The 26,452-nt window shown below is 34.5% G+C and overlaps 1 protein-coding gene across 1 annotated transcript in view; it reads right to left on the reverse strand.

The window, feature by feature from the left end:
* LOC144089030 (neural-cadherin) overlaps nt 1–26,452 on the reverse strand; it is a 218,647-nt gene that overhangs the window by 23,062 nt on the left and 169,133 nt on the right. The window contains exons 33-37 of the mRNA XM_077619838.1: nt 24,258–24,424; nt 20,679–20,943; nt 17,021–17,204; nt 14,157–14,401; nt 10,429–10,583 (exon numbers count right to left, since the gene is read on the reverse strand). Of these exons, the coding sequence (XP_077475964.1) occupies nt 10,429–10,583; nt 14,157–14,401; nt 17,021–17,204; nt 20,679–20,943; nt 24,258–24,424 (1,016 nt within the window). The remainder of the gene's footprint in view (nt 1–10,428; nt 10,584–14,156; nt 14,402–17,020; nt 17,205–20,678; nt 20,944–24,257; nt 24,425–26,452) is intronic.

A 26,452-nucleotide genomic window follows, 5' to 3' on the forward strand; every position in this document is an offset into this window, starting at 1 on the left:
AAAAAAGCCTTACTATACTATGTCGTTTTTTGAAGAAAAAAGCCTTACTATACTATGTCGTTTTTTGAAGAAAAAAGCCTTACTATACTATGTCGTTTTTTTAAAGAAAAAAGCCTTACTATACCATGTTGTTTCTTTAAAGAAAAAAGCCTTACTATACCATGTCGTTTTTTAAAGAAAAAAGCCTTACTATACTATGTCGTTTTTTAAGAAAAAAGCCTTACTATACTATGTCGTTTTTTACGAAAAAAAAGCCTTACTATACTATGTTGTTTTTTACGGAAAAAGCCTTACTATACTATGTCGTTTTTTGCGAAAAAAAAGCCTTACTATACTTTGTCGTTTTTTGAAGAAAAAAGCCTTACTATACTATGTCGTTTTTTGAAGAAAAAAGCCTTACTATACTATTTCGTTTTTTGAAGAAAAAAGCCTTACTATACCATGTCGTTTCTTTTAAGAAAAAAGCCTTACTATACTATGTCGTTTTTAAAGAAAAAAGCCTTACTATACTATGTCGTTTTTTACGAAAAAAAGCCTTACTATACTATGTCGTTTTTTACGGGAAAAAAAGCCTTAATATACTGTGTCGTTTTTTGAAGAAAAAAGCCTTACTATACTATGTCGTTTTTTGAAGAAAAAAGCCTTACTATACTATGTCGTTTTTTGAAGAAAAAAGCCTTACTATACTATGTCGTTTTTTTTAAGAAAAAAGCCTTGCTATACCATGTCGTTTCTTTTAAGAAAAAAGCCTTACTATACTATGTCGTTTTTTTAAGAAAAAAGCCTTACTATACTATGTCGTTTTTTAAGAAAAAAGCCTTACTATACTATGTCGTTTTTTTTAAAGAAAAAATCCTTACTATACCATGTCGATTCTTTAAAGAAAAAAGCCTTACTATACTATGTCGTCTTTTAAAGAAAAAAGCCTTACTATACTATGTCGTTTTTTAAAGAAAAAAAGCCTTACTATACTATGTCGTTTTTTAAAGAAAAAAGCCTTACTATACTATGTCGTTTTTTACGAAAAAAAAGCCTTACTATACTATGTCGTTTTTTACGGAAAAAGCCTTACTATACTATGTCGTTTTTTACGAAAAAAAAGCCTTACTATACTATGTCGTTTTTGAAGAAAAAAGCCTTACTATACTATGTCGTTTTTTGAAGAAAAAAGCCTTACTATACTATGTCGTTTTTTGAAGAAAAAAGCCTTACTATACTATGTCGTTTTTTAAAGAAAAAAGCCTTACTATACTATGTCGTTTTTTACGGAAAAAAAGCCTTACTATACTATGTCGTTTTTTACGGAAAAAGCCTTACTATACTATGTCGTTTTTGAAGAAAAAAGCCTTACTATACTATGTCGTTTTTTGAAGAAAAAAGCCTTACTATACCATGTCGTTTTTTGAAGAAAAAAGCCTTACTATACTATGTCGTTTTTTTAAAGAAAAAAGCCTTACTATACCATGTTGTTTCTTTAAAGAAAAAAGCCTTACTATACCATGTCGTTTTTTAAAGAAAAAAGCCTTACTATACTATGTCGTTTTTTAAGAAAAAAGCCTTACTATACTATGTCGTTTTTTACGAAAAAAAAAGCCTTACTATACTATGTAGTTTTTTTCGGAAAAAGCCTTACTATACTATGTTGTTTTTTACGGAAAAAGCCTTACTATACTATGTCGTTTTTTGCGAAAAAAAAGCCTTACTATACTTTGTCGTTTTTTGAAGAAAAAAGCCTTACTATACTATGTCGTTTTTTGAAGAAAAAAGCCTTACTATACTATTTCGTTTTTTGAAGAAAAAAGCCTTACTATACCATGTCGTTTCTTTTAAGAAAAAAGCCTTACTATACTATGTCGTTTTTAAAGAAAAAAGCCTTACTATACTATGTCGTTTTTTACGAAAAAAAGCCTTACTATACTATGTCGTTTTTTACGAAAAAAAAGCCTTACTATACTATGTCGTTTTTTGAAGAAAAAAGCCTTACTATACTATGTCGTTTTTTTAAGAAAAAAGCCTTACTATACTATGTCGTTTTTTGAAGAAAAAAGCCTTACTATACTATGTAGTTTTTTTAAAGAAAAAAGCCTTGCTATACCATGTCCTTTCTTTTAAGAAAAAAGCCTTACTATACTATGTCGTTTTTTTAAGAAAAAAGCCTTACTATGCTATGTCGTTTTGTTTAAGAAAAAAGCCTTACTATACTATGTCGTTTTTTTAAAGAAAAAAGCCTTACTATACCATGTCGTTTCTTTAAAGAAAAAAGCCTTACTATACTATGTCGTTTTTTAAAGAAAAAAGCCTTACTATACTATGTCGTTTTTTACGAAAAAAAAGCCTTACTATACTATGTCGTTTTTTTAAAGAAAAAAGCCTTACTATACCATGTCGTATCTTTAAAGAAAAAAGCCTTACTATACTATGTCGTTTTTTAAAGAAAAAAGCCTTACTATTCTATGTCGTTTTTTAAAGAAAAAAGCCTTACTATACTATGTCGTTTTTTAAAGAAAAAAAGCCTTACTATACTATGTCTTTTTTTAAAGAAAAAAGCCTTACTATACTATGTCGTTTTTTGAAGAAAAAAGCCTTACTATACTATGTCGTTTTTTAAGAAAAAAGCCTTACTATACTATGTCGTTTTTTTAAAAAAAAAGCCTTACTATACTATGTCGTTTTTTAAGAAAAAAGCCTTACTATACTATGTCGTTTTTTTTTAAGAAAAAAGCCTTACTATACCATGTCGATTCTTTAAAGAAAAAAGCCTTACTATACTAGGTCGTTTTTTGAAGAAAAAAGCCTTACTATACTATGTCGTTTTTTACGGAAAAAGCCTTACTATACTATGTCGTTTTTTGAAGAAAAAAGCCTTACTATACTATGTCGTTTTTTACGAAAAAAAAGCCTTACTATACTATGTAGTTTTTTTAAAGAAAAAAGCCTTGCTATACCATGTCCTTTCTTTTAAGAAAAAAGCCTTACTATACTATGTCGTTTTTTTAAGAAAAAAGCCTTACTATGCTATGTCGTTTTGTTTAAGAAAAAAGCCTTACTATACTATGTCGTTTTTTTAAAGAAAAAAGCCTTACTATACCATGTCGTTTCTTTAAAGAAAAAAGCCTTACTATACTATGTCGTTTTTTAAAGAAAAAAGCCTTACTATACTATGTCGTTTTTTACGAAAAAAAAGCCTTACTATACTATGTCGTTTTTTTAAAGAAAAAAGCCTTACTATACCATGTCGTATCTTTAAAGAAAAAAGCCTTACTATACTATGTCGTTTTTTAAAGAAAAAAGCCTTACTATTCTATGTCGTTTTTTAAAGAAAAAAGCCTTACTATACTATGTCGTTTTTTAAAGAAAAAAAGCCTTACTATACTATGTCTTTTTTTAAAGAAAAAAGCCTTACTATACTATGTCGTTTTTTGAAGAAAAAAGCCTTACTATACTATGTCGTTTTTTAAGAAAAAAGCCTTACTATACTATGTCGTTTTTTTAAAAAAAAAGCCTTACTATACTATGTCGTTTTTTAAGAAAAAAGCCTTACTATACTATGTCGTTTTTTTTTAAGAAAAAAGCCTTACTATACCATGTCGATTCTTTAAAGAAAAAAGCCTTACTATACTAGGTCGTTTTTTAAAGAAAAAAGCCTTACTATACTATGTCGTTTTTTTAAAGAAAAAAGCCTTACTATACTATGTCGTTTTTTAAAGAAAAAAGCCTTACTATACTATGTCGTTTTTTAAAGAAAAAAAGCCTTACTATACTATGTCGTTTTTTAAAGAAAAAAGCCTTACTATACTATGTCGTTTTTTGAAGAAAAAAGCCTTACTATACTATGTCGTTTTTTACGGAAAAAGCCTTACTATACTATGTCGTTTTTTGAAGAAAAAAGCCTTACTATACTATGTCGTTTTTTACGAAAAAAAAGCCTTACTATACTATGTCGTTTTTTGAAGAAAAAAGCCTTACTATACTATGTCGTTTTTTACGGAAAAAGCCTTACTATACTATGTCGTTTTTGAAGAAAAAAGCCTTACTATACTATGTCGTTTTTTACGAAAAAAAAGCCTTACTATACTATGTCGTTTTTTGAAGAAAAAAGCCTTGCTATACTACGTCGTTTTTTAAAGAAAAAATCCTTACTATACTATGTCGTTTTTTTAAGAAAAAAGCCTTACTATACTGTCGTTTTTTTAAAGAAAAAAGCCTTGCTATACCATGTCGTTTCTTTTAAGAAAAAAGCCTTACTATACTATGTCGTTTTTTACGAAAAAAAAGCCTTACTATACTATGTCGTTTTTTTAAAGAAAAAAGCCTTACTATACCATGTCGTATCTTTAAAGAAAAAAGCCTTACTATACTATGTCGTTTTTTAAAGAAAAAAGCCTTACTATTCTATGTCGTTTTTTAAAGAAAAAAGCCTTACTATACTATGTCGTTTTTTAAAGAAAAAAAGCCTTACTATACTATGTCTTTTTTTAAAGAAAAAAGCCTTACTATACTATGTCGTTTTTTTACGAAAAAAAGCCTTACTATACTATGTCGTTTTTTACGGAAAAAAAGCCTTACTATACTATGTCGTTTTTTACGGAAAAAGCCTTACTATACTATGTCGTTTTTGAAGAAAAAAGCCTCACTATACTATGTCGTTTTTTGAAAAAAAAAGCCTTACTATACCATGTCGTTTTTTGAAGAAAAAAGCCTTACTATACTATGTCGTTTTTTTAAAGAAAAAAGCCTTACTATACCATGTTGTTTCTTTAAAGAAAAAAGCCTTACTATACCATGTCGTTTTTTAAAGAAAAAAGCCTTACTATACTATGTCGTTTTTTAAGAAAAAAGCCTTACTATACTATGTCGTTTTTTACGAAAAAAAAAGCCTTACTATACTATGTCGTTTTTTACGGAAAAAGCCTTACTATACTATGTTGTTTTTTACGGAAAAAGCCTTACTATACTATGTCGTTTTTTGCGAAAAAAAAGCCTTACTATACTTTGTCGTTTTTTGAAGAAAAAAGCCTTACTATACTATGTCGTTTTTTGAAGAAAAAAGCCTTACTATACTATTTCGTTTTTTGAAGAAAAAAGCCTTACTATACCATGTCGTTTCTTTTAAGAAAAAAGCCTTACTATACTATGTCGTTTTTAAAGAAAAAAGCCTTACTATACTATGTCGTTTTTTACGAAAAAAAGCCTTACTATACTATGTCGTTTTTTACGAAAAAAAAGCCTTACTATACTATGTCGTTTTTTGAAGAAAAAAGCCTTACTATACTATGTCGTTTTTTTAAGAAAAAAGCCTTACTATACTATGTCGTTTTTTGAAGAAAAAAGCCTTACTATACTATGTAGTTTTTTTAAAGAAAAAAGCCTTGCTATACCATGTCCTTTCTTTTAAGAAAAAAGCCTTACTATACTATGTCGTTTTTTTAAGAAAAAAGCCTTACTATGCTATGTCGTTTTGTTTAAGAAAAAAGCCTTACTATACTATGTCGTTTTTTTAAAGAAAAAAGCCTTACTATACCATGTCGTTTCTTTAAAGAAAAAAGCCTTACTATACTATGTCGTTTTTTAAAGAAAAAAGCCTTACTATACTATGTCGTTTTTTAAAGAAAAAAAGCCTTACTATACTATGTCGTTTTTTAAAGAAAAAAGCCTTACTATACTATGTCGTTTTTTGAAGAAAAAAGCCTTACTATACTATGTCGTTTTTTACGAAAAAAAAGCCTTACTATACTATGTCGTTTTTTGAAGAAAAAAGCCTTACTATACTATGTCGTTTTTTACGGAAAAAGCCTTACTATACTATGTCGTTTTTTGAAGAAAAAAGCCTTACTATACTATGTCGTTTTTTACGAAAAAAAGCCTTACTATACTATGTCGTTTTTTACGAAAAAAAAGCTTTACTATACTATGTCGTTTTTTGAAGAAAAAAGCCTTACTATACTATGTCGTTTTTTTAAGAAAAAATCCTTACTATACTATGTCGTTTTTTGAAGAAAAAAGCCTTACTATACTGTCGTTTTTTTAAAGAAAAAAGCCTTGCTATACCATGTCGTTTCTTTTAAGAAAAAAGCCTTACTATACTATGTCGTTTTTTACGAAAAAAAAGCCTTACTATACTATGTCGTTTTTTTAAAGAAAAAAGCCTTACTATACCATGTCGTATCTTTAAAGAAAAAAGCCTTACTATACTATGTCGTTTTTTAAAGAAAAAAGCCTTACTATTCTATGTCGTTTTTTAAAGAAAAAAGCCTTACTATACTATGTCGTTTTTTAAAGAAAAAAAGCCTTACTATACTATGTCTTTTTTTAAAGAAAAAAGCCTTACTATACTATGTCGTTTTTTGAAGAAAAAAGCCTTACTATACTATGTCGTTTTTTAAGAAAAAAGCCTTACTATACTATGTCGTTTTTTTAAAAAAAAAGCCTTACTATACTATGTCGTTTTTTAAGAAAAAAGCCTTACTATACTATGTCGTTTTTTTTTAAGAAAAAAGCCTTACTATACCATGTCGATTCTTTAAAGAAAAAAGCCTTACTATACTAGGTCGTTTTTTAAAGAAAAAAGCCTTACTATACTATGTCGTTTTTAAAGAAAAATGCCTTACTATACTATGTCGTTTTTTAAAGAAAAAAAGCCTTACTATACTATGTCTTTTTTTAAAGAAAAAAGCCTTGCTATACCATGTCCTTTCTTTTAAGAAAAAAGCCTTACTATACTATGTCGTTTTTTTAAGAAAAAAGCCTTACTATGCTATGTCGTTTTGTTTAAGAAAAAAGCCTTACTATACTATGTCGTTTTTTTAAAGAAAAAAGCCTTACTATACTATGTCGTTTTTTAAAGAAAAAAGCCTTACTATACTATGTCGTTTTTTAAAGAAAAAAAGCCTTACTATACTATGTCGTTTTTTAAAGAAAAAAGCCTTACTATACTATGTCGTTTTTTGAAGAAAAAAGCCTTACTATACTATGTCGTTTTTTACGGAAAAAGCCTTACTATACTATGTCGTTTTTTGAAGAAAAAAGCCTTACTATACTATGTCGTTTTTTACGAAAAAAAAGCCTTACTATACTATGTCGTTTTTTGAAGAAAAAAGCCTTACTATACTATGTCGTTTTTTACGGAAAAAGCCTTACTATACTATGTCGTTTTTGAAGAAAAAAGCCTTACTATACTATGTCGTTTTTTACGAAAAAAAAGCCTTACTATACTATGTCGTTTTTTGAAGAAAAAAGCCTTACTATACTATGTCGTTTTTTAAAGAAAAAATCCTTACTATACTATGTCGTTTTTTTAAGAAAAAAGCCTTACTATACTGTCGTTTTTTTAAAGAAAAAAGCCTTGCTATACCATGTCGTTTCTTTTAAGAAAAAAGCCTTACTATACTATGTCGTTTTTTACGAAAAAAAAGCCTTACTATACTATGTCGTTTTTTTAAAGAAAAAAGCCTTACTATACCATGTCGTATCTTTAAAGAAAAAAGCCTTACTATACTATGTCGTTTTTTAAAGAAAAAAGCCTTACTATTCTATGTCGTTTTTTAAAGAAAAAAGCCTTACTATACTATGTCGTTTTTTAAAGAAAAAAAGCCTTACTATACTATGTCTTTTTTTAAAGAAAAAAGCCTTACTATACTATGTCGTTTTTTGAAGAAAAAAGCCTTACTATAGTATGTCGTTTTTTACCGAAAAAGCCTTACTATACTATGTCAATTTTTGAAGAAAAAAGCCTTACTATACTATGTCGTTTTTTTACGAAAAAAAGCCTTACTATACTATGTCGTTTTTTACGAAAAAAAAGGCTTACTATACTATGTCGTTTTTTGAAGAAAAAAGCCTTACTATACTATGTCGTTTTTTGAAGAAAAAAGCCTTACTATACTATGTCGTTTTTTGAAGAAAAAAGCCTCACTATACTATGTCGTTTTTTTAAAGAAAAAAGCCTTATATACCATGTCGTTTCTTTTAAGAAAAAAGCCTTACTATACTATGTCGTTTTTTAAAGAAAAAAGCCTTACTATACTATGTCGTTTTTTTACGGAAAAAAAGCCTTACTATACTATGTTGTTTTTTACGAAAAAAGCCTTACTATACTATGTCGTTTTTTGAAGAAAAAAAAGCCTTACTATACTACGTCGTTTTTGAAGAAAAAAGCCTTACTATACTATGTCGTTTTTTGAAGAAAAAAGCCTTACTATACTATGTCGTTTTTTGAAGAAAAAAGCCTTACTATACTATGTCGTTGTTGGAGTCATCATTATTATAAATGTGTTTGCAATGAATATAAAGCCTTATAATATACATGCTTACTATATTAATCAATATATTTGCTTATTAGGAATAGTAATGCTCATCCTAAATGTGTAACTATATTAAACAATATATATATATATATATATATATATATATATATATATATATATATATATATATATATATATATATATGTGTTGATCGCTTTTATGTTAGCGTTGAATTAATATGTGAAGACAAACGCTTACGCCAAGGTCGCTCTCCAGGACAGCTGGGTCCAGCGAGAGATACAAGTTCGCAAGGACATAAAACAATACACTGAGTTCTTGCTCCGAGGACTGAGTACTGGAAGATACGCCTCAACCCTTTCCCCAGATACAAGTTTGCAATGAAGATCTGTGAAGGATGCTTAAATTGTTGTTGATTCAACGGATGGCTATCAATCAACTCGCATATTGTTTTTCCTTTGTGACGCTTGATATGGAATTGTTTTGTTTCTTGCTTACGCAATTGGATCGATTACTCGCATATTGTTTTAATTTGTGACGCTAGGTTGACGCTAGGTTTGCTTGATTATGGAATTGTTTTGTTTCTTGCTTACGCAATTGGAATCGATAACCTTGTAATTGTTTTGATTTGAGGCCTTAAATTGGCAGGACATAATGCCACTCGTTAGAATAATCTTGTGGGGCGAACGGCCGGATGTATTCTCTTCTTGCAAGAATTAAATGATGATGTGACTACAGATGCCTTTTTTATTGAAAGCTGAATTGGAAAAACCTAAGGATAAACCTACAATTGGATAAACCTAACAGTCGTTTTTTGAAGAAAAAAGCCTTACTATACTATGTCGTTTTTTTAAAGAAAAAAGCCTTACTATACCATGTCGTTTCTTTTAAGAAAAAAGCCTTACTATACTATGTCGTTTTTTAAAGAAAAAAGCCTTAATATACTATGTCGTTTTTTAAAGAAAAAAGCCTTACTATACTATGTCGTTTTTTTAAGAAACAAGCCTTAGTATATTATGTCATTTTTTTATGACAAAAAAAAGCCTTACTATACTATGTCGTTTTTTGAAGAAAAAAGCCTTACTATACTATGTCGTTTTTTGAAGAAAAAAGCCTCACTATACTATGTCGTTTTTTTTAAGAAAAAAGCCTTACTATACCATGTCGTTTCTTTTAAGAAAAAAGCCTTACTATACTATGTCGTTTTTTAAAGAAAAAGCCTTACTATACTATGTCGTTTTTTAAAGAAAAAAGCCTTACTATACTATGTCGTTTTTTACGGAAAAAAAGCCTTACTATACTATGTCGTTTTTTACGGAAAAAGCCTTACTATACTATGTCGTTTTTTAAGAAAAAAGCCTTACTATACTATGTCGTTTTTTAAGAAAAAAAGCCTTACTATACTATGTCGTTTTTTTCAATATAACACCTTACACTATGTGGTTTTTTTAAACAAAAAAAGCCTTACTATACTATGCAATTTTTTTTACGAATAAAGCCTTACTATACTATGTCGTTTTTTGCAAAAAAAAGCCTTACTATACTATGTTGTTTTTTACAAAAAAAGCCCTACTATACTATGTTGTTTTTTAAGGAAAAAAAGCCTTATTATACTATGTCGTTTTTTCAATAAAAAGCCTTGCTATACTATGTCGTTTTTTTAAGAAAAAAGCCTTACTATACTATGTAGTTTTTTCCGAAAAAAAAGCCTTGCTATACTTTGGCGTTTTTTTACGAATAAAGCCTTACGATACTATGTCATTTTTTACGAAAAAAGCCTTACTTTACTATGTAGTTTTTTTTACGATAAAAAGCCTTACTATACTATGTCGTTTTAGGCTTAGTCTTAGGCTTAGGTGTAGGTTTAGGCCTTACTATACTGTTGTTTTTTAAAGAAATAAAGCCTTACTATACTATGTCGTTTTTTATGAAAAAAAGTCTTACTATACTACGTTGTTTTTTAAGAAAAAAAGCCTTATTATACTATGTCGTTTTTTTCAATAAAAAGCCTTGCTATACTATGTCGTTTTTTAAGAAAATAGCCTTATTATACTATATCGTTTTACTATACATGGACGTTTTTTTAAAAGCCTTCCTATACATGTTCTTTTTTAAAAGAAAAAAACCCGCCTTACTATACGTTGTCATTATTTTTTGGTGCACGTACCTGGTCCTCCTCGCCGCCGCCCTCCTCGTCGTAGTTGAGGACGTTCTCGCGCACGTCCTCCCATCCGTCGTGGTGCGCCGACACGTGGTACACGCCCTCCTTCAGCCCTTTGTAGCTCCTCCAGCGCGTGTACACGAAAATGCCCAGCGAGAGTCCTACAAAATAAAACAACCAAAACATCGTCAACGTCAAGTAAACGGCTACCGTGGATGACAACCCTGCAAAAAACCATCCAGGTCAGGGTTTACACATTTAAAAAAATCCAACCTTGATTTTGAAAACAGTTCAATTTTAACCTGAATGCAAAAGGACAAGACACGGAAAAGCATATTTTGCAAATGGCTTACTTGCAGGTATGAATAAAAAAAATATTACCAGATTTTCAAGTCCATTTTTATGGTGGTGGTGGTGTTCTTTCGGAGCATGACAAAAATAACATTAAAAAATGAATTTTCATGTGCTTCCTCAAATAATTATACATGAATAATATTCTCATGGCCAGTATTATAATTTTTTTAAATAGATTTTTTTTATATTTATTTAATTAATTAATAATTGTTCAAATTGTGTATAATACTGACAGTATTTTTTTAAATTGATCTGCAAAAAAAAAAAAAATACAAACCAAAAGGCAGAATAGAAAAATTTAAAGATGAATAATATTCTCATGGCCAGTATTATAATTTTTTTAATATTTTTTTTGAATAAATGAATTGTTGAAATTGAATAAAATACTGACAGTATTTTTTTAAATACAAAATACAAGCCAAAAGGAACAATAACACAAGCAAAATTGAAAAATGAATATTCTCATGGCCAGTATTATAATTTTTTTAAATATGTTTTTGAAATGAATGAATTGTTCAAACTGAATAAAATACTGACAGTATTTTTTTAAATACAAAATACAAACCAAAAGGCAGAATAACCCAATCAAAATTGGAAAAAAAATGGTTTAAAAAAAAAACTATTCAAAAACAAGGGTTAAGGTTTCAAATAAGATTTCAAACTACTTTTTTTAAACTCATGAATGAATAAGTCATTTCTGGGGATTTCCTATCGGCATGATTTTCTGGATTGATTTCGTCAAATGTCCCAAGGACAAACTTGATTTTCTCCAGCATGGAAAAAAAAAAAATCCCAAAAAACAAATAAACCTGGAATGTTTGACTCTTCTTCTTCTTGTCTCTCGCATGCAGAGAAACAAAGAGTTGCTGTCAGAAAGGCTGATCACATCCTCCATATCTCTGTTTTGCCTCCAGAGGGGCCAAACAACAGGCAACAACATTCATCTTGTTCTTGCTTGGCCCTGACCTCACACTCACACACACACATATACACACACACATAAACACACATACATGCGCACACAGCCAGTGCTCAGGCCGAAGGCTCAATTGTTTGTTTGTTTTTATATTTTTTATTTTTCCCTGCGGTCTATCTAGACGGCAACTCGTCTCAGATGGAGAATGAATTTTCTTTCTTCTTTTTTTTTTGTTTACACTTTTGCTCCCGGAGAAAAATACCCAATCCTAGGCTCTTAATTAAAAAAAAAATCAAAATATAAAATAAATCCCTTTTCGTCCCACTCTTGAAGAATTATTACCATTTTTTTTCCATTCATTTTCTGAACTGTTTCTCCTCACAAGGTCCACAGGGGGTGCTAGAGCCGATCCCAGCTAACTATGAACTGAATTGGTGGCCAGCCAATCGCAGGGCGCAAAGATAACCCTAGTTTTTGAACTCTGATGTCCAAAAATTTTATATATATTTTTTAACAATTTTATATATGTTTTAACAATTTTATATTTTTTTTAACAATTTTATATTTTTTTAAACATTTTTTGCTATTTTTTTCAAATTTGCTTGTGTCATTCATCTTTTTGGTTTGTTTGTTTTTTTGCAGGTGAATTAAAAAAACTGTCAGTATTTTATTCAATTTGAACAATTCATTCATTTAAAAAAATCTATTTAAAAAATTATATTAGAAAAAAGTTATAATAATGGCGATGACAATATTATAAATTTTTCAATTTTGCAGGTCAATTTAAAAAAAATACTGTCAGTATTTTATTTAATTTGAACAATTCATTCATTTAAGAAAATCTATTAAAAAAATTCTATTTAAAAAAAATTATAATAATGGTGATGAGAATATTATTAATTTTTCAATTTTTCTTGTGTTATTCTTCCTTTTGGTTTGTATTTTTTTATTTATTTTTTGCAGGTCAATTTAAAAAAAATAGTGTCGGTATTTTATTCAATTTGAACAATTCATTCATTTAAAAATCTATTTAAAAAAATTATAATGGCGATGAAAATATTATTCATTTTTCTTGTTATTCTTCTTTTTTTTTCTTCTAATTTGCAGGTCAATTTTAAAAAAAATACTGTCGTTATTTTATTCAATTTGAACAATTCATTCATTTTAAAAAAATCTATTTAACAAAATTATAATACTGGCCATGAGAATATTATTCATGTATTAAATATTTGAGAAAAAAATTAAAAATTAATGTTTTATTGTTATTTTTATAATGCTGCAAAAGAACAACACCATCATAAAAATGGGCGTTCTCAAGGACATCTTCCCACTCGCCAAATCAAAAACAAATAAATAAATAAATAAAAAAAAGATGCTAGCCGTGAAGCGGGAAAAAACGAAAGCTGACCCGCAATAAAACAAAAGCAATAAACGCTAATCATATCAAAAAATCCCCCTGGCGCGACGAAGGTCAATTGCCGACGCTTCCAAGCAATAACGCCGCATTATGTATGTAAACGAGCGCCGTGCTCACGTGAACGCGTTTACCGCGTTGACACGCACGATAGGAATACAGTGGTACCTCGACCTACGATTAGCTCGTGGTACGACGAAAATTTCGATCGAATAATTCGCCCTAGCTACGATCAAAATTTCGAGATGCGACCAAGCCAGGTGGCCATGACATGAGAGGCTGTTTATCATTGTAGCGCACTGTCTTTTTTGCCGCATCTCTTTCATGTATAACTACTATATCTACGAGGACTGAACGATTTATTCGGACCACCAGGAAACGCACAACGTGCATGCGCAGGCAAAAAGAGGGCATTCTGGGTAATGAAGTATACTCGTGTACACAACACCGATAGCCAATCGCACGCTTTCTCAGAATAAAACTTCATTACCCACAATCAATACATGGGTAGGCTGTTATTCCTTCCTTAGCCTGTTAGCTCTAAATATTATATCTAAAATGGTCCGGCCCACGTGAAATTGTGTTTTTAGTTCAAAAAACATTTTGTAAAATCTAAAAATATAAATTAAAAAAAGCTCAAATAAACATTGTTTTAGATCTATAAAAAAACTGAATATTCAGGGCTTTTAATCCAGTTCTTTTAATCCATTTATATTAAAAAAAAATCTAAATATTATGATAAAATGGTCCGACCCACGTGAAATCAAGTTGACGTTAAAGTGGCCCGCGAACCAACCCAAGTCTGTTTTAGAACTATTAAACACATTTTAGTACTATTAAACCACTAGTTATTTGTTACTTTGTTAATAGATGGAAAATTAGAACAAATAAACATGTTTTTCCAATCCAATATCCTCCTGTTTTGGGTGTTTTTTTTCAGTGTTGGAACGAATTGATTTGATTTTAGTTAATTCCTATGGTAAACCTTGATTTGAGTTACGAGTATATCGACATACGAGCTCAGTCCCGGACCGGAACGCATTAACATACCGAGCAGAGCCATGAAGCAGACGCAGATGGCGAAGAGCGAGCTGAAGCCGAGTCCCGCGTCGTCGCCGTAGACGGCCAGCGTGGTCTCGCACAGGCGCCCCCGGTGGCCGTCGGGGCAATGGCAGGTGAACTTGCTGGGCGACTGGGCCACGCACGTCCCGCCGTGACACGGTCGCGTGGCGCAAAGCGTGTACACGCACGACTTCCGGCTGCCGTTGACGCGGACCATGTGGCCCGGGGGACACCTAGTGGAGAAAAACAGAACACAAGCGGATTTTAGATATCAACTCATTGGTTGCCATTGACGTGGGTAGACGTCCAAAACGATCATCCCAAATGTCCCATTGGCAGTTAGACGTTATGACTCAATACTCGCTGTCCAAGTTGAAATTATTTTCATATCTACTGTATTTTCTCGCATATAAGCCATATTTGTAACTCAAAAAAATGACTGAATCAAGAGTACGGCTTATATGCGCACAACTTGCAGTGCTGCTAAACTATTTTTCACCACTAGATGTCAGCAAATTAATATTTACTATTTGTTGGTTATTTTCTGTTTTGCAGTAAGAAAACAACCATTACTGTATGATTTGATTTTTTATGATATTGACCCTAATAATGTGCTTTTGGTTCATATAGTATCTCAGAAATACCATTTTATTTATTTATTGTCTTAAGATTTCCCCTTCAAAGTAAAACATTTGTACTCCCTATTAAAATTGTGAAAAGGGGGACGGCTTATACGCGAGAAATTGTCAAATTCAACCATTTTAAGGCCATTTTAAGGGTGCGGCTTATACGCGAGGGCGGCTTATATGCGAGTAAATACGGTATAACTTTAGACGTGACTGAGTTAAAGATTAAAAGCAACATATTAATCCACAATACATTTTTTGGACACAGTTTTCCACATTTGCGTCAAATTGTCATCAAGTTTTGACGTCTCGTCTAATGGAGCGGCGTTTAGCTCCCTCTGGTGGTAAAGATGAAAACTGCAATGCAAGGTGAATTCAAGCTATTTGCACAGGCTGTTTTCCGCAATATTTTCATCATTTAAAAATGGAGTTTGGACAGCCCAATAGTGATTTTGGCTTAAGAATGCGTCATAAATAAAATGTACTTTTGTCAATGACGGCAAAAATAAAACAAACGTGGATGAGCGAGTTGAGATTTTGTCACAAATACCAACATTTTGAGAGCAGTGTGACTTTTCTGCCCGGGGACTGATTTTAAAAAAAAAAGGGAAAGAAAAGTCAGAATAAAAATGTGGGATTTAAATGTAGTCTGCAGCTGGCGGCGTCATTAGCAGACTTTATCACTGGCACTTAACGCTTTACAGCCTCGTTATCGCGTCGCCTCAGTTCGGGAGAAAAAAAAAAAGGAAAAAAAAAGAGCATGATACGCTTAAAAAGACGCCTACGCTTTTTTGCTTTTTTGGGGGAATTTTTAATCAGGCGTTCCAGGGAGGGAAAGAAAAGCAAATTAAAAAAAAGAAGGTATTTATTTTGAGAGTAAACACGGAGCTGTAAAATGAGAACACTGTTGATGCGTGCGTGAGATTTTAATTTTTTTTTCTTGGTGTCCCATGCAAGCCAGAAAAAAAAGAATATTTTTCAGATTATAAAACAGTTAAGTTGCTTGAATTCGTCATTTTAAATGGTTAGATTGTATGTTTACGTGCGGGTGTGTTTTGTCATTTGCCAAACGTTTGTCTTTCTTTTCTCACGTACGCCTTTCAACAATGAGAGAAAATGTTTTATTAATGGCTTAATAAATAATATTTTTCTGTTTTTCACATATTTCATACATGATTGGCATACGTTAATCATTTTTAAAGGGTTTAGTGCAAGGGTTTCAGACTTGTGGGCCGCGTTAACGTCAACTCGATTTCATGTGGGCCGGATCATTTTAGATATAATATTTAGATTTTTTTTTATAAATGAATAAAAAGAACTGGATTAAAAGCCCTGAATATTCAGTATTTTATAGATCTAAAATAATGTTTATTTTAGCTTTTTTTAAAATATTTTTATATTTTACAAAATGATTTTTGAACTAAAAACACAGAAAAAAATGATTAAAAAATGACAATGATTGATTTAAAAGGGGGAAAATCAGGAAATTTAATATACATTTTAGATATAATATTTAGATTTTTTTAAAATAAATGGATTAAAAGAACTGGATTAAAATCCCTGAATATTCCGTTTTTTATAGATCTAAAACAATGTTTATTTTAGCTTTTTTTAAATATATATTTTTATATTTTACAAAATGATTTTTGAACTAAAAACACAGAAAAAAATGGGTTAAAAATTACAATTATTAATTTAAAAGGGGGAAAATCAGGACATTTAATATACATCTATAATCTTCATTTGAATTTGATCCTAAAACAGAAAGTCACCACTCATGATTGACTTTCCCGGGCCGCACAAAATGATGCGGCGGGCCAGATTTGGCCCACGGGCCGCCACTTTGACACCTGTGTCCTACATGATTGGTATACGTTAATCATTTTTAAAGGGTTTAGTGGGTAGCAATGGCAATTTTGGAACGGATTAAGAATTTCCTAACCTAAAACGGTCATATACTAAATTGGGGGAAACAGGGCAGGCTGCCTGAGAGTCGCTGTAATAATGATATTAAAAGAATTCTAAGACTTTTGATGCTCTAAGTCACAGGTGTCAAAGTGGCAGCCCGGGGGCTAAATCTGGCTCCCCGCATCATTTTGTGTAGCCCGGGAAAGTAAATGATGAGTGCCGACTTTCTGTTTTAAGATCAAATTCAAATGAAGATTATAGATGTATATCATATTTCCTGATTCCTAAGGACGAGGGGGTCCCCCGCCGGTGGGTTACCTGCATTCGTGCACTCGCCAGAGGTCGACGCAGGTGAAGGGTGGGCTGCACTGGTTCCTCCTGCAGGAGTCGGAGGGGCACCCCAGCGTCACCCCCTGCGCGCCGATTTGCGAGACGCCTTCCCGCGAGCTCTGGCCGTCCATGGGGAGCTGGCGGCCGTTCAAGCGCAGGTCCCTCATGCAGCCTGCGGGGGCGCACCACACAACAATTGAAAGTATGTTACCGGGGAAACGAGCCAGAGCGTGACTGGACAGTTTTGTGTTCGTATTAAAAAGAGGTACGTTTTATTAGTTAATATATTTTATATGTAGTTAGTATCATAGTTGGGAAGTTACAAAAGATGTTCAACGACCGCATTTTTTGGCTTCCTTTTAAAAGTGTATTTTTTAAGTCAAAGGCCCACACGTCAAATGCTCTTGCACATACCAGTCAAACACTCTCACACATACTAATCACACACTTTCACACATACTAGTCAAACATTCTCACACATACCATTCAAACACTCACACATACAAGTCAAACACTCTCACGCATAGTAGTCAAACACTCTCACACGTACTAGTCAAACACTATCACATATACTAACTAGTCAAACACTCTCACACATACTAACTAGTCAAACACTCACACATACTAACTAGTCAAACACTCTCACACATACTAACTAGTCAAACACTCACCCATACTAGTTAAACACTCACATGTACTAGTCAAACACACACACATTCTAACTAGTCAAAGACTCATGCATACTAGTTAAACACTCTCACTCATACTAGTCAAACACTCACACATACTAGTCAAACACTCTCACGCATACTAGTCAAACACTCACATGTACTAGTCAAACACTCTCACACATACTAACTAGTCAAACACCCTCACACATACTAACTAGTCACACTCTCACGCTACTAGTCAAACACTCTCACATGTACTAGTCAAACACTCTCACACATACTAACTAGTCAAACACTCACGCATACTAGTCAAACACTCTCACGCATACTAGTCAAACACTCACATGTACTAGTCAAACACATTCACTAGTCAAACACTCTCACACATCAAACCCTCTCATGCATACTAGTCAAACACTCATTCTTACAAGTCAAACACTCTCACGCATCCAAGTCAAACACCCACGCATACTAGCCAAACACTCACTAGTCAAACACTCACGCTCACAAGTCAAACACTCTCACGTTTACGAGTCAAACACTCTCACATGTACTAGTCAAACACTCTCACACATACTAACTAGTCAAACACTCACGCATACTAGTCAAACACTCTCACATGTACTAGTCAAACACTCTGACACATACTAACTAGTCAAACACTCACATGTACTAGTCATACTCTCTCACACATACTAACTAGTCAAACACTAACATGTACTAGTCAAACACTCATTCTTACAAGTCAAACACCCATGCATTCTAGTCAAACACTCTCACGCATACTAACTAGTCAAACATTCTCACACATACTAATCCCTACAAGTCGAAATGCTCACACTACAAATGTAACTTTGAAAAAACAATTGGTCCAGTTCTAAACACATGAAATCCTTCCAATGTATTCCCTGGATAAAATATCAAAATCAATCAAGATTCTTTTATAAGCGTGCGATAACATTTAAATAGATCTGTCATTTGTTATATCCGGTCACCCGTCTTGTAATGAGGGATACCCTTGGTTCTTTGGGAATAAATATCTCTCTCAACACAGCTAACTAAATCTAAGTGCATGAAAGGTCATCCTGAATTATGTCTGACACAGATGCGAGCCAATCGTGATAAATAGCGCGTCTGGGAGCCGCCTTTCATCCCGGGACTGCTAAATTGCTAACTTTAGACGTGTTATTTGGACTGGCGGAACAGGCGGCGGATTCTCGTCTCGATTTGTTTGCGGCGCTCGCTTCGCCGCCGTATTTGTTGTCGCATGAAAGGCGAGGCCGTCTTTTCGCAGCCGATGAATTTCACACGCAGTTTCCTCTGCAGCTTTGGCCAGTCTGCCGCGACGACTTTGTTCGCTTTGTTTACAAACCCCCGCCCCCCCTCGCCATTTTCTCCTATGGAAATGAACGGCGAACATAAGCCCAAACACTCTTTTATCTCCGCCGACAGTTTTACTCCTCTTTTAGAAGGGTAAACACAGCCGGTAAAAAAATAAAAATAAACGAAGGAGAGAAAAAAAGGAGGATTTCATTTGCTAGCCACTTTTTTTCCAGTTATCCTTCAAACAATGACACTGCTTAGCTTATTAGCTGCTTTTGACAGCAATAGGCATCAAATCATCCTTTCAATGCGGTTATCGCTAGTAGGAATCCATTTGTCCTTCCAGTAATACGTTTATTAGTTGTAAAAGTCCCATCAATTTCAACTAGGAGGGGTATAACACATTATGTAAGGTCATTTATCTTAGCTCATGTGCTAACTGCTTATGCTAGGAGAGGAACCGTGTTTGCCAGCCTCCGTTTTTTCCTGTTATCGTTATAAAATTGACACTGCTTAACTTATTAGCCAACTATGATGGCAATCGGCGTCTAATCATCCTTCTGTCAATGAGTTTATCACTTGTAGGCAGCCATTTTTCCTTTCATTAACGCGTTTTTCTGTTGTTGACGTCCATTCCATTTAAACTGGGAGGAATATTGGCTTAGCTCATATGCTAACTGCTTATGCTAGGGGAGGAAACACATTGCTAGCCTACTTTTTTCCAGTTACCCTTCTAGCTTTGACACTGCTGACTTAGCTCATTAGCTGCCTTTGACAGCAATACGTGTCCAATCATCCTTCTGTCAGTGATTTTATCACTTGTAGGCACCCATTTTTCCTTCCATTAATGCGTTTGTTGTTCCATTTCAACTGGGAGGGATATACCACATTACGGAAGGACATTTAGCTTAGCTCATGTGCTAACTGCTTGTGCTAGGAGAGGAACCGTGTTTGCTAGCCTACTTATTTTTCCAGTTATCCTTCTAAAATTGACACTGCTTAACTTATTAGCCGACTTTGACGACAATAGGCGTCTAATCATCCTCCTGTCAATGAGTTTATCACTTGTAGGCATCCATTTTTCCTTCCATTAATGTGTTTGTTGTTGTTGACGTCCATTCCATTTCAACTGGGAGGGATATACCACATTAGGGAATGCCATTTAGCTTAGCTCATGTGCTAACTGCTTATGCTAGGGGAGGAAACACGTTGCTAGCCTACTTTTTTTACAGTTATCCTTCTAGCATTGACACTGCTTAGCACATTAGCTGCCTTTGACAGCAATAGGCGTCCAATCATCCTTCTGTCAAGGAGATTTGACAGCACTAGGCGTCTTATCATCCCTCTGTCAATGAGTTTATCACTTGTAGGCATCCATTTTTCCTTCCGTTAATGCGTTTTTTTTGTTGTTGACGTCCATTCCATTTTAACTGGGAGGAATATTAGCTCAGCTCATGTGCTAACTGCTTATGCTAGGAGAGAAAACACATTTGCTAGCCTACTTTTTTACAGTTATCCTTCTAGCTTTGACACTGCTTAGCTCATTAGCTCCATTTGATGGCAATGAACGTCTAAAGGACGGATACATGGATCGCCGCGAGCGATAGTCATTGCGAGAAGGAAGATTGGACGCCATCCCGACCGTCACTCACCCTGGAAGCTCTTGTTGAGAACGGACGGGAAGGCGTTGCCCAGCATGACCAGCGTGGGGTCCACCACGATCTCCCGGCTGCGTCCCGGCGCCCCCGTCACCTCTCGCTGGCCGCCGCCCCCGTCCAGCTGCAACGTCATCTCGTTGTCGTGGCGATCCAGTCGCACCTGGTGCCAATCGCCGTTGTCCAGGCGGTAATTGGGCAGGCTCAGGTTGTGGTCGCCGTCGCCCAGGTTGTAGAAGACGCTCAAAAGGCCTTGATAAATCTGGACGGAAAAAAATGAGGGTCACGGTACTGTTGTTGGAGATTCTTCAAAATGGACGTTCGTTGACATTTTGAAAGATTTACATCCATTTAATCTAGATCAAGGGTGTCAGACTCGGGTTGGTTCGCGGCAGTGGCGGGCCGTCAGGGCCTTCAAGGCCTTCTCCGGATTTTACCCCATTGTAGTGCAATTTTTGCCGCTTCGCCATTGACGTACATTGCTGTCTTTTCCCGGGAAAATCCCCCCCCTGGCCCGGTTTTAATGTCTGAAAAGCTACAGTATTTGTATTTAATCATTAAATGCTGCTAGAAAGTGGATTTTACCCGTTGAAGGCGCTACGAGAAAATGCACGGACCGCCACTGGGTTTCGTTAAAGTCAAATGGATCCACTTGATTATTTACTTTCCGCTAACTGTATTTTTTTTTCTTTTTACAGTGTAATTATGACTTTGAAACCAAATTTGAGACCTGAAAAATTGCATTAAAACCTAAATTTCTGATATTGACTTTCCAATCTGAGAGAATTGAACAACATTGCTAGTCGTCCTATACGTGACCAAGAAAATTGTCTCTTTTACTGACAAATCTGGCGCAAAATATTAGCCGACGCAGCCCGCATCGAACTAAAACGTCACTCCCACGACAACCCGTGTTTTGTGGCGTGGCGTGGACATAAAGCGGCTTTCATTTGGGGAAAAAAACTATAAAGAAGAGCAGTCCGTTTTGGAGGACTGAGCTGAAGACGCGTCCTCATTTCAAAGCATTTCCTGCCAGCGTCCCATTGTGCATAATTTCCTTCCCTTGGTCTCCGCCTCCTTTTTTTATTTTCAGTCGGTCCACGCCAACGCCGCCAGATGACAGAGGAAGAAATAAGGAGTGGGCGACCGAGACCGAAAATATTCGCCGCCACCGCCGCTGCGCCTCTTGATGAAGAGGTCGTGCAACGTGGCTAAATCTAACGTGTGGTGAACGGGTACTCGGTCGTTTGGTTGCCGGTCTTTTGGTCGCCCGGAAGGTTATTGATAATTACCGTCGTGCGGCACGACGACGCACTCGTAAACGGAACAAACAAATTTAAATGAACTTGGATTAATATATACAGACACTCAAACATATGTTTAATGTAACTTTACACAAAACAGAATTCTAATTTTGTTGTAATCTTTTGTTACCTTCGTTCTGGCCGGGTTGGCGGTTTGCCACGCCTCCACCCTCACGTTCGCTATCGATGGACTGTTTGCTGTTGTATTGCCTTCAAAATATTCCCAAAATGATGCACACAAATGTCCTCACAATAGGATAACGCACGACGACCACTTGCCAACGAGAAATAGTCTTTAAAGAACGATCGCGGGAGCTTCTTTCCTTAGAAAGAATAACAGGAAATACAATAGTTGAGCTTACCCACGTATTGATTGTGGGTAATGAAGTTTTATTCTGAGAAAGGTTGCCATTGCCTATCGGTGGGTGTTGTGTGCACGAGTGTACTTCATTACCCAGAAAGCCCTCTTTTTGCATGCGCGTTGTGCGTTTCCTGGTTTTAGGAGAAACTCGTCTGAATTAATCGTTCCGTGCTCGTAGATATTGTTATACACGAAAGATATGCAAAAAAGACCTGGCTTGGTCGCATCACGAAATTTTGATCGCATGACGGGCGAATTATTCGATCGAAATTTCCGCCGTAAGACGAAAATTTTCTATGACGAGCGGTCGTATGACGAGGTACCACTGTACATACATATTCAGAAGTTGAGTAGCGCTATGACAAAATAAAAAATCAATTGCGGCTTAAAGGAACATCGTCGCATTATGATGCAAAACCCAGATGTTACTCTTAGAATCCATAACAGTTTCATGTCAAGGTTTACTTTCAAAGTCTGAAATCGGCTTATAAATGAGACTTTGGAGCCATTAGGGTCAAGATTACGGCTTGGCGGTCAAGGTCGGAGGATCACGGGACGCTTTAAGGACGGACATCGTTGAAATTTGCTTTCTTTCCATTCCCGCCGTCTCATCTCTTCCTTTAATTTCCCTTCCCGCGGAGGGCCGGCACGTCTTCCTTTTATCCCTCCCCCCCTTCGTTCCTCCCCCCCATCTCCCGTTAGCGCCCGGCTCGTTACGGGCTTACGGCGAGCGGTCTCGGTCGTCGGGTCCCAAAAGTCTCACGGCGGCTCGTTTTCAAGGCTCGGCCGTGAACTAATTAATTGTATTTACAATCCGCCGGGCCTCTGCTTTTTAACCACCTGATTTTAGCCCCAATTAAAAGTGAACAGAGCACGAGTTGGACTCCTGCCGGCCCTCCTCCCCTGGCGTGCGTGCGTGCGGGTGTGTGTGGGTGTGTGCGGGTGTGTGTGTGTATGCATTAGCTTCTCATCTTAGAAGGTATGCTTTATTTGAGTAAACAGTCCAGCCGTGGGGATTTGGCAACCTAAATATCAAGCCGGCTAATAACGTGGCGTGGCGCCAGCGCGGGATTTCTACGGGAGAATTTTAAAGGCGAGGTCAGCGTTTCGCGGGTGGCGAGTTTTTACGGGCGCTTTCGCCGCGCGTTGCGGATTTCGGGGAAGGGGTTTTAATTGAAAAATTAATGGGAATGCGATTTAAAGAGAATCGGATGAAAGGGAAAGACTCGTTTTGGACTTTTTTTTGGGTGGTTTGGGATATAAATTACTAAATTTTGTTATTGAAAAACTTTAAATTACTAAATTTTGTTATTGAAAATTTTTAAATTACTGAATTTTGTTATTGAAAAACTTTTAAATGACTAAATTTTGTTATTGAAAAACTTTAAATGACTAAATTTTGTTATTGTAAAACTAAATTACTAAATGTTGTTACTGAAAAACTTAAGATCACTAAATTGTGTTATTGAAAAACTTTAAATTATTAAATTTTGTTATTGTAAAACTAAATCACTAAATTTTGTTATTGTAAAACTAAATCACAAAATGTTGTTATTGAAAAACTAAATGACTAAATTTCGTTATTGAAAATTTTTAAATTACTGAATTTTGTTATTGAAAAACTTTTAAATGACTAAATTTTGTTATTGAAAAACTTTAAATGACTAAATTTTGTTATTGTAAAACTAAATTACTAAATGTTGTTATTGAAAAACTTAAGATCACTAAATTTTGTTATTGAAAAACTAAATTACTAAATTGTGTTATTGAAAAACTTTAAATTATTCAATTTTGTTATTGTAAAACTAAATCACTAAATTTTGTTATTGAAAAACTAAATTAAAAAAATGACACGTAATTTAAATTTAAAAACCCGTTTTTAAATAAAGCCGGACATGGAGTCTCACTGACCTCCAATCTGAGGTACTCGGTCTGTTCTCTGGACCTGAGACTGAGCACGGCGCTGCTGTGCTTGCGAGTCCGAAGCAGGACTTGCACCGATGTCCTACGGGGCGGAGGGGGCGTGGCCAGCTGGTAGCGTAGGTGGCTGTGGCCGTCGAAGGAATACTCCGGCACCTCTGCGAAAGAAAAACGTTATGTTACTGATAGATTTATCATGAATACACTTTAATCAAAACAGGGAGACATCTTTAAACATACACTGGCTACAACTTGCAAGGAAAATCACTCCCAACTCGCCTTCGTACAAGAGGATTCTGAAAAACGCTATCCTCCTCTGTCCATTTAGTCGCGCCATACTCAAAACATTTAATGTTATCTGATTCAAACAATTGCATAAGCCAGGGGTCGGGAACCTTTTTGACGAAGAGAGCCACAAACAATTCATATTTTCCAATGTTATTCCTTGTGAGCCATACTACCAATTTAAAAGTCAAAATACATACAAGTAAACGAGTGTCTTTTCAAATTTTTTTTGTAATTTCACCACTTTTAAAGTTGAAAAAATGAATATTTTTTAAAAGATTCTTATGCTGTTGCTAATCAATGAGAGGATGCATTCCAGAAGTCTACTGCAAAAAAATGAAGATTAAAGCAAAAGAAGAAGATTAAAGCAGTTCTAAATGTAATATCTCAGTTCTGTCACCAGCGATTTCCATATTTTAGCTCAGAGGTTAGCGAAGAGCCAGATGCACCCATCAAAAGAGCCACATGTGGCTCCCGAGCCATAGGTTCCCTACCCCTGGCATAAGCTAACCGAATAACACCATTAAGGTCAAAAAACAACTGCCACAAAAATCTCATATTAGATCGAAACAAAAAACACCTGCGTAAGAATTTGCAGAATACGCATAATAATTTCTTTATAAGGTAAACAGAGCAGCCGTATTTTTAAACAATAATGCGATTATCGCCATCTGCCGGCGTCCAAGTCAAAGCAATTAATGAGTCCCTTGTAGATCTTCATTGCCAACTCAGATCAACAGTCTCGGCCTGGAACAAGGTGTCCTGTTCGGTCAATAGTCCTGAAAATAATTAACTGGCCTCGAAAGCAGTTGTGGGGGAAAGTGTCTTCTTGTTTGGTCCCAACATAAAACACGAATTAATTTATAGCTTTATTACCTATTAAAATGCTTAATGGACATATAGAAACATCCCAGATTAAACCCAACAGTTAGGAAAAAAGGCAGGCGACGCCGCAAACGATCCGCGGGGTGCCATGGTGCCCATTACCCGCGCACTATAGCTACTTCCTGTTTTATCCCGGCGCGCTTAAAGAGGCCGAAGCCTCCCGCCGGGAACGCTGGGCGGATCGTTTTTTTTTCTGCCGCGGCTTTATCGAAAAACGAGTGGTTGCCGTTTTCGACCGCCGCCGAAGGCGAAAGCGAGCGGAAAGAGCTGGCGTGCGTTTTCTTTTCCTCGCTTCTGTTTTGGCGAGCAGCTCTCAAATTCAAATGAAGGGTATAGATGGATATTATATTTCCTGATTTTCCCCTTTTTAAATCAATAATTGCAATTTTTATCATTTTTTTGGGGTGTTTTTAAGTTAAAAAGCATTTTGTAAAATCTAAAAATAAATATATAAAAATATTTTCGGTTTTCCACTTTAATATTGAATATAATTAAAAAAATAGTTTCCATTTGAAATGAAAAAACAAATGATTATTAGATGTTTTCCCTTCCTTAAAAAAAGTTCAAATAAACAGTATAGATGTATATTAAATTTCCTGATTTTTCCCCCTTTTAAATGAATAATTGTAATTTTTTAATTCATTTTTTCTGTGTTTTTAGTTCAAAAAACAATTTGTAAAATCTAAAAATATATATAAAAAAGCTCAAATAAACATTGTTTTAGATCTATAAAAAACGGAATATTTAGGGCTTTTGATCCAGTTCTTAAAATCCAATAAAAAACAAAAAATATATCTAAATATTATATCTAAAATGGTCCGGCCCACATGAAATCGAGTTGATGTTATTACGGCCCGCGAACCAACCCGAGTTTGACACCCTTGAACTAGACGCTTACCACCGCCAATGAGTTAAAAGTCTTTTTAATTTTTTTTATCTTAATTTATCACTTCCCCGAGCTAGCGAAATCAACAAGATAATGGTTTTAATTGCACAATTTGTCTCTGGAGCGAGCT

Source organism: Stigmatopora argus, chromosome 2 (assembly GCF_051989625.1).
Source record: "Stigmatopora argus isolate UIUO_Sarg chromosome 2, RoL_Sarg_1.0, whole genome shotgun sequence".
Taxonomy (NCBI): domain Eukaryota; kingdom Metazoa; phylum Chordata; class Actinopteri; order Syngnathiformes; family Syngnathidae; genus Stigmatopora; species Stigmatopora argus.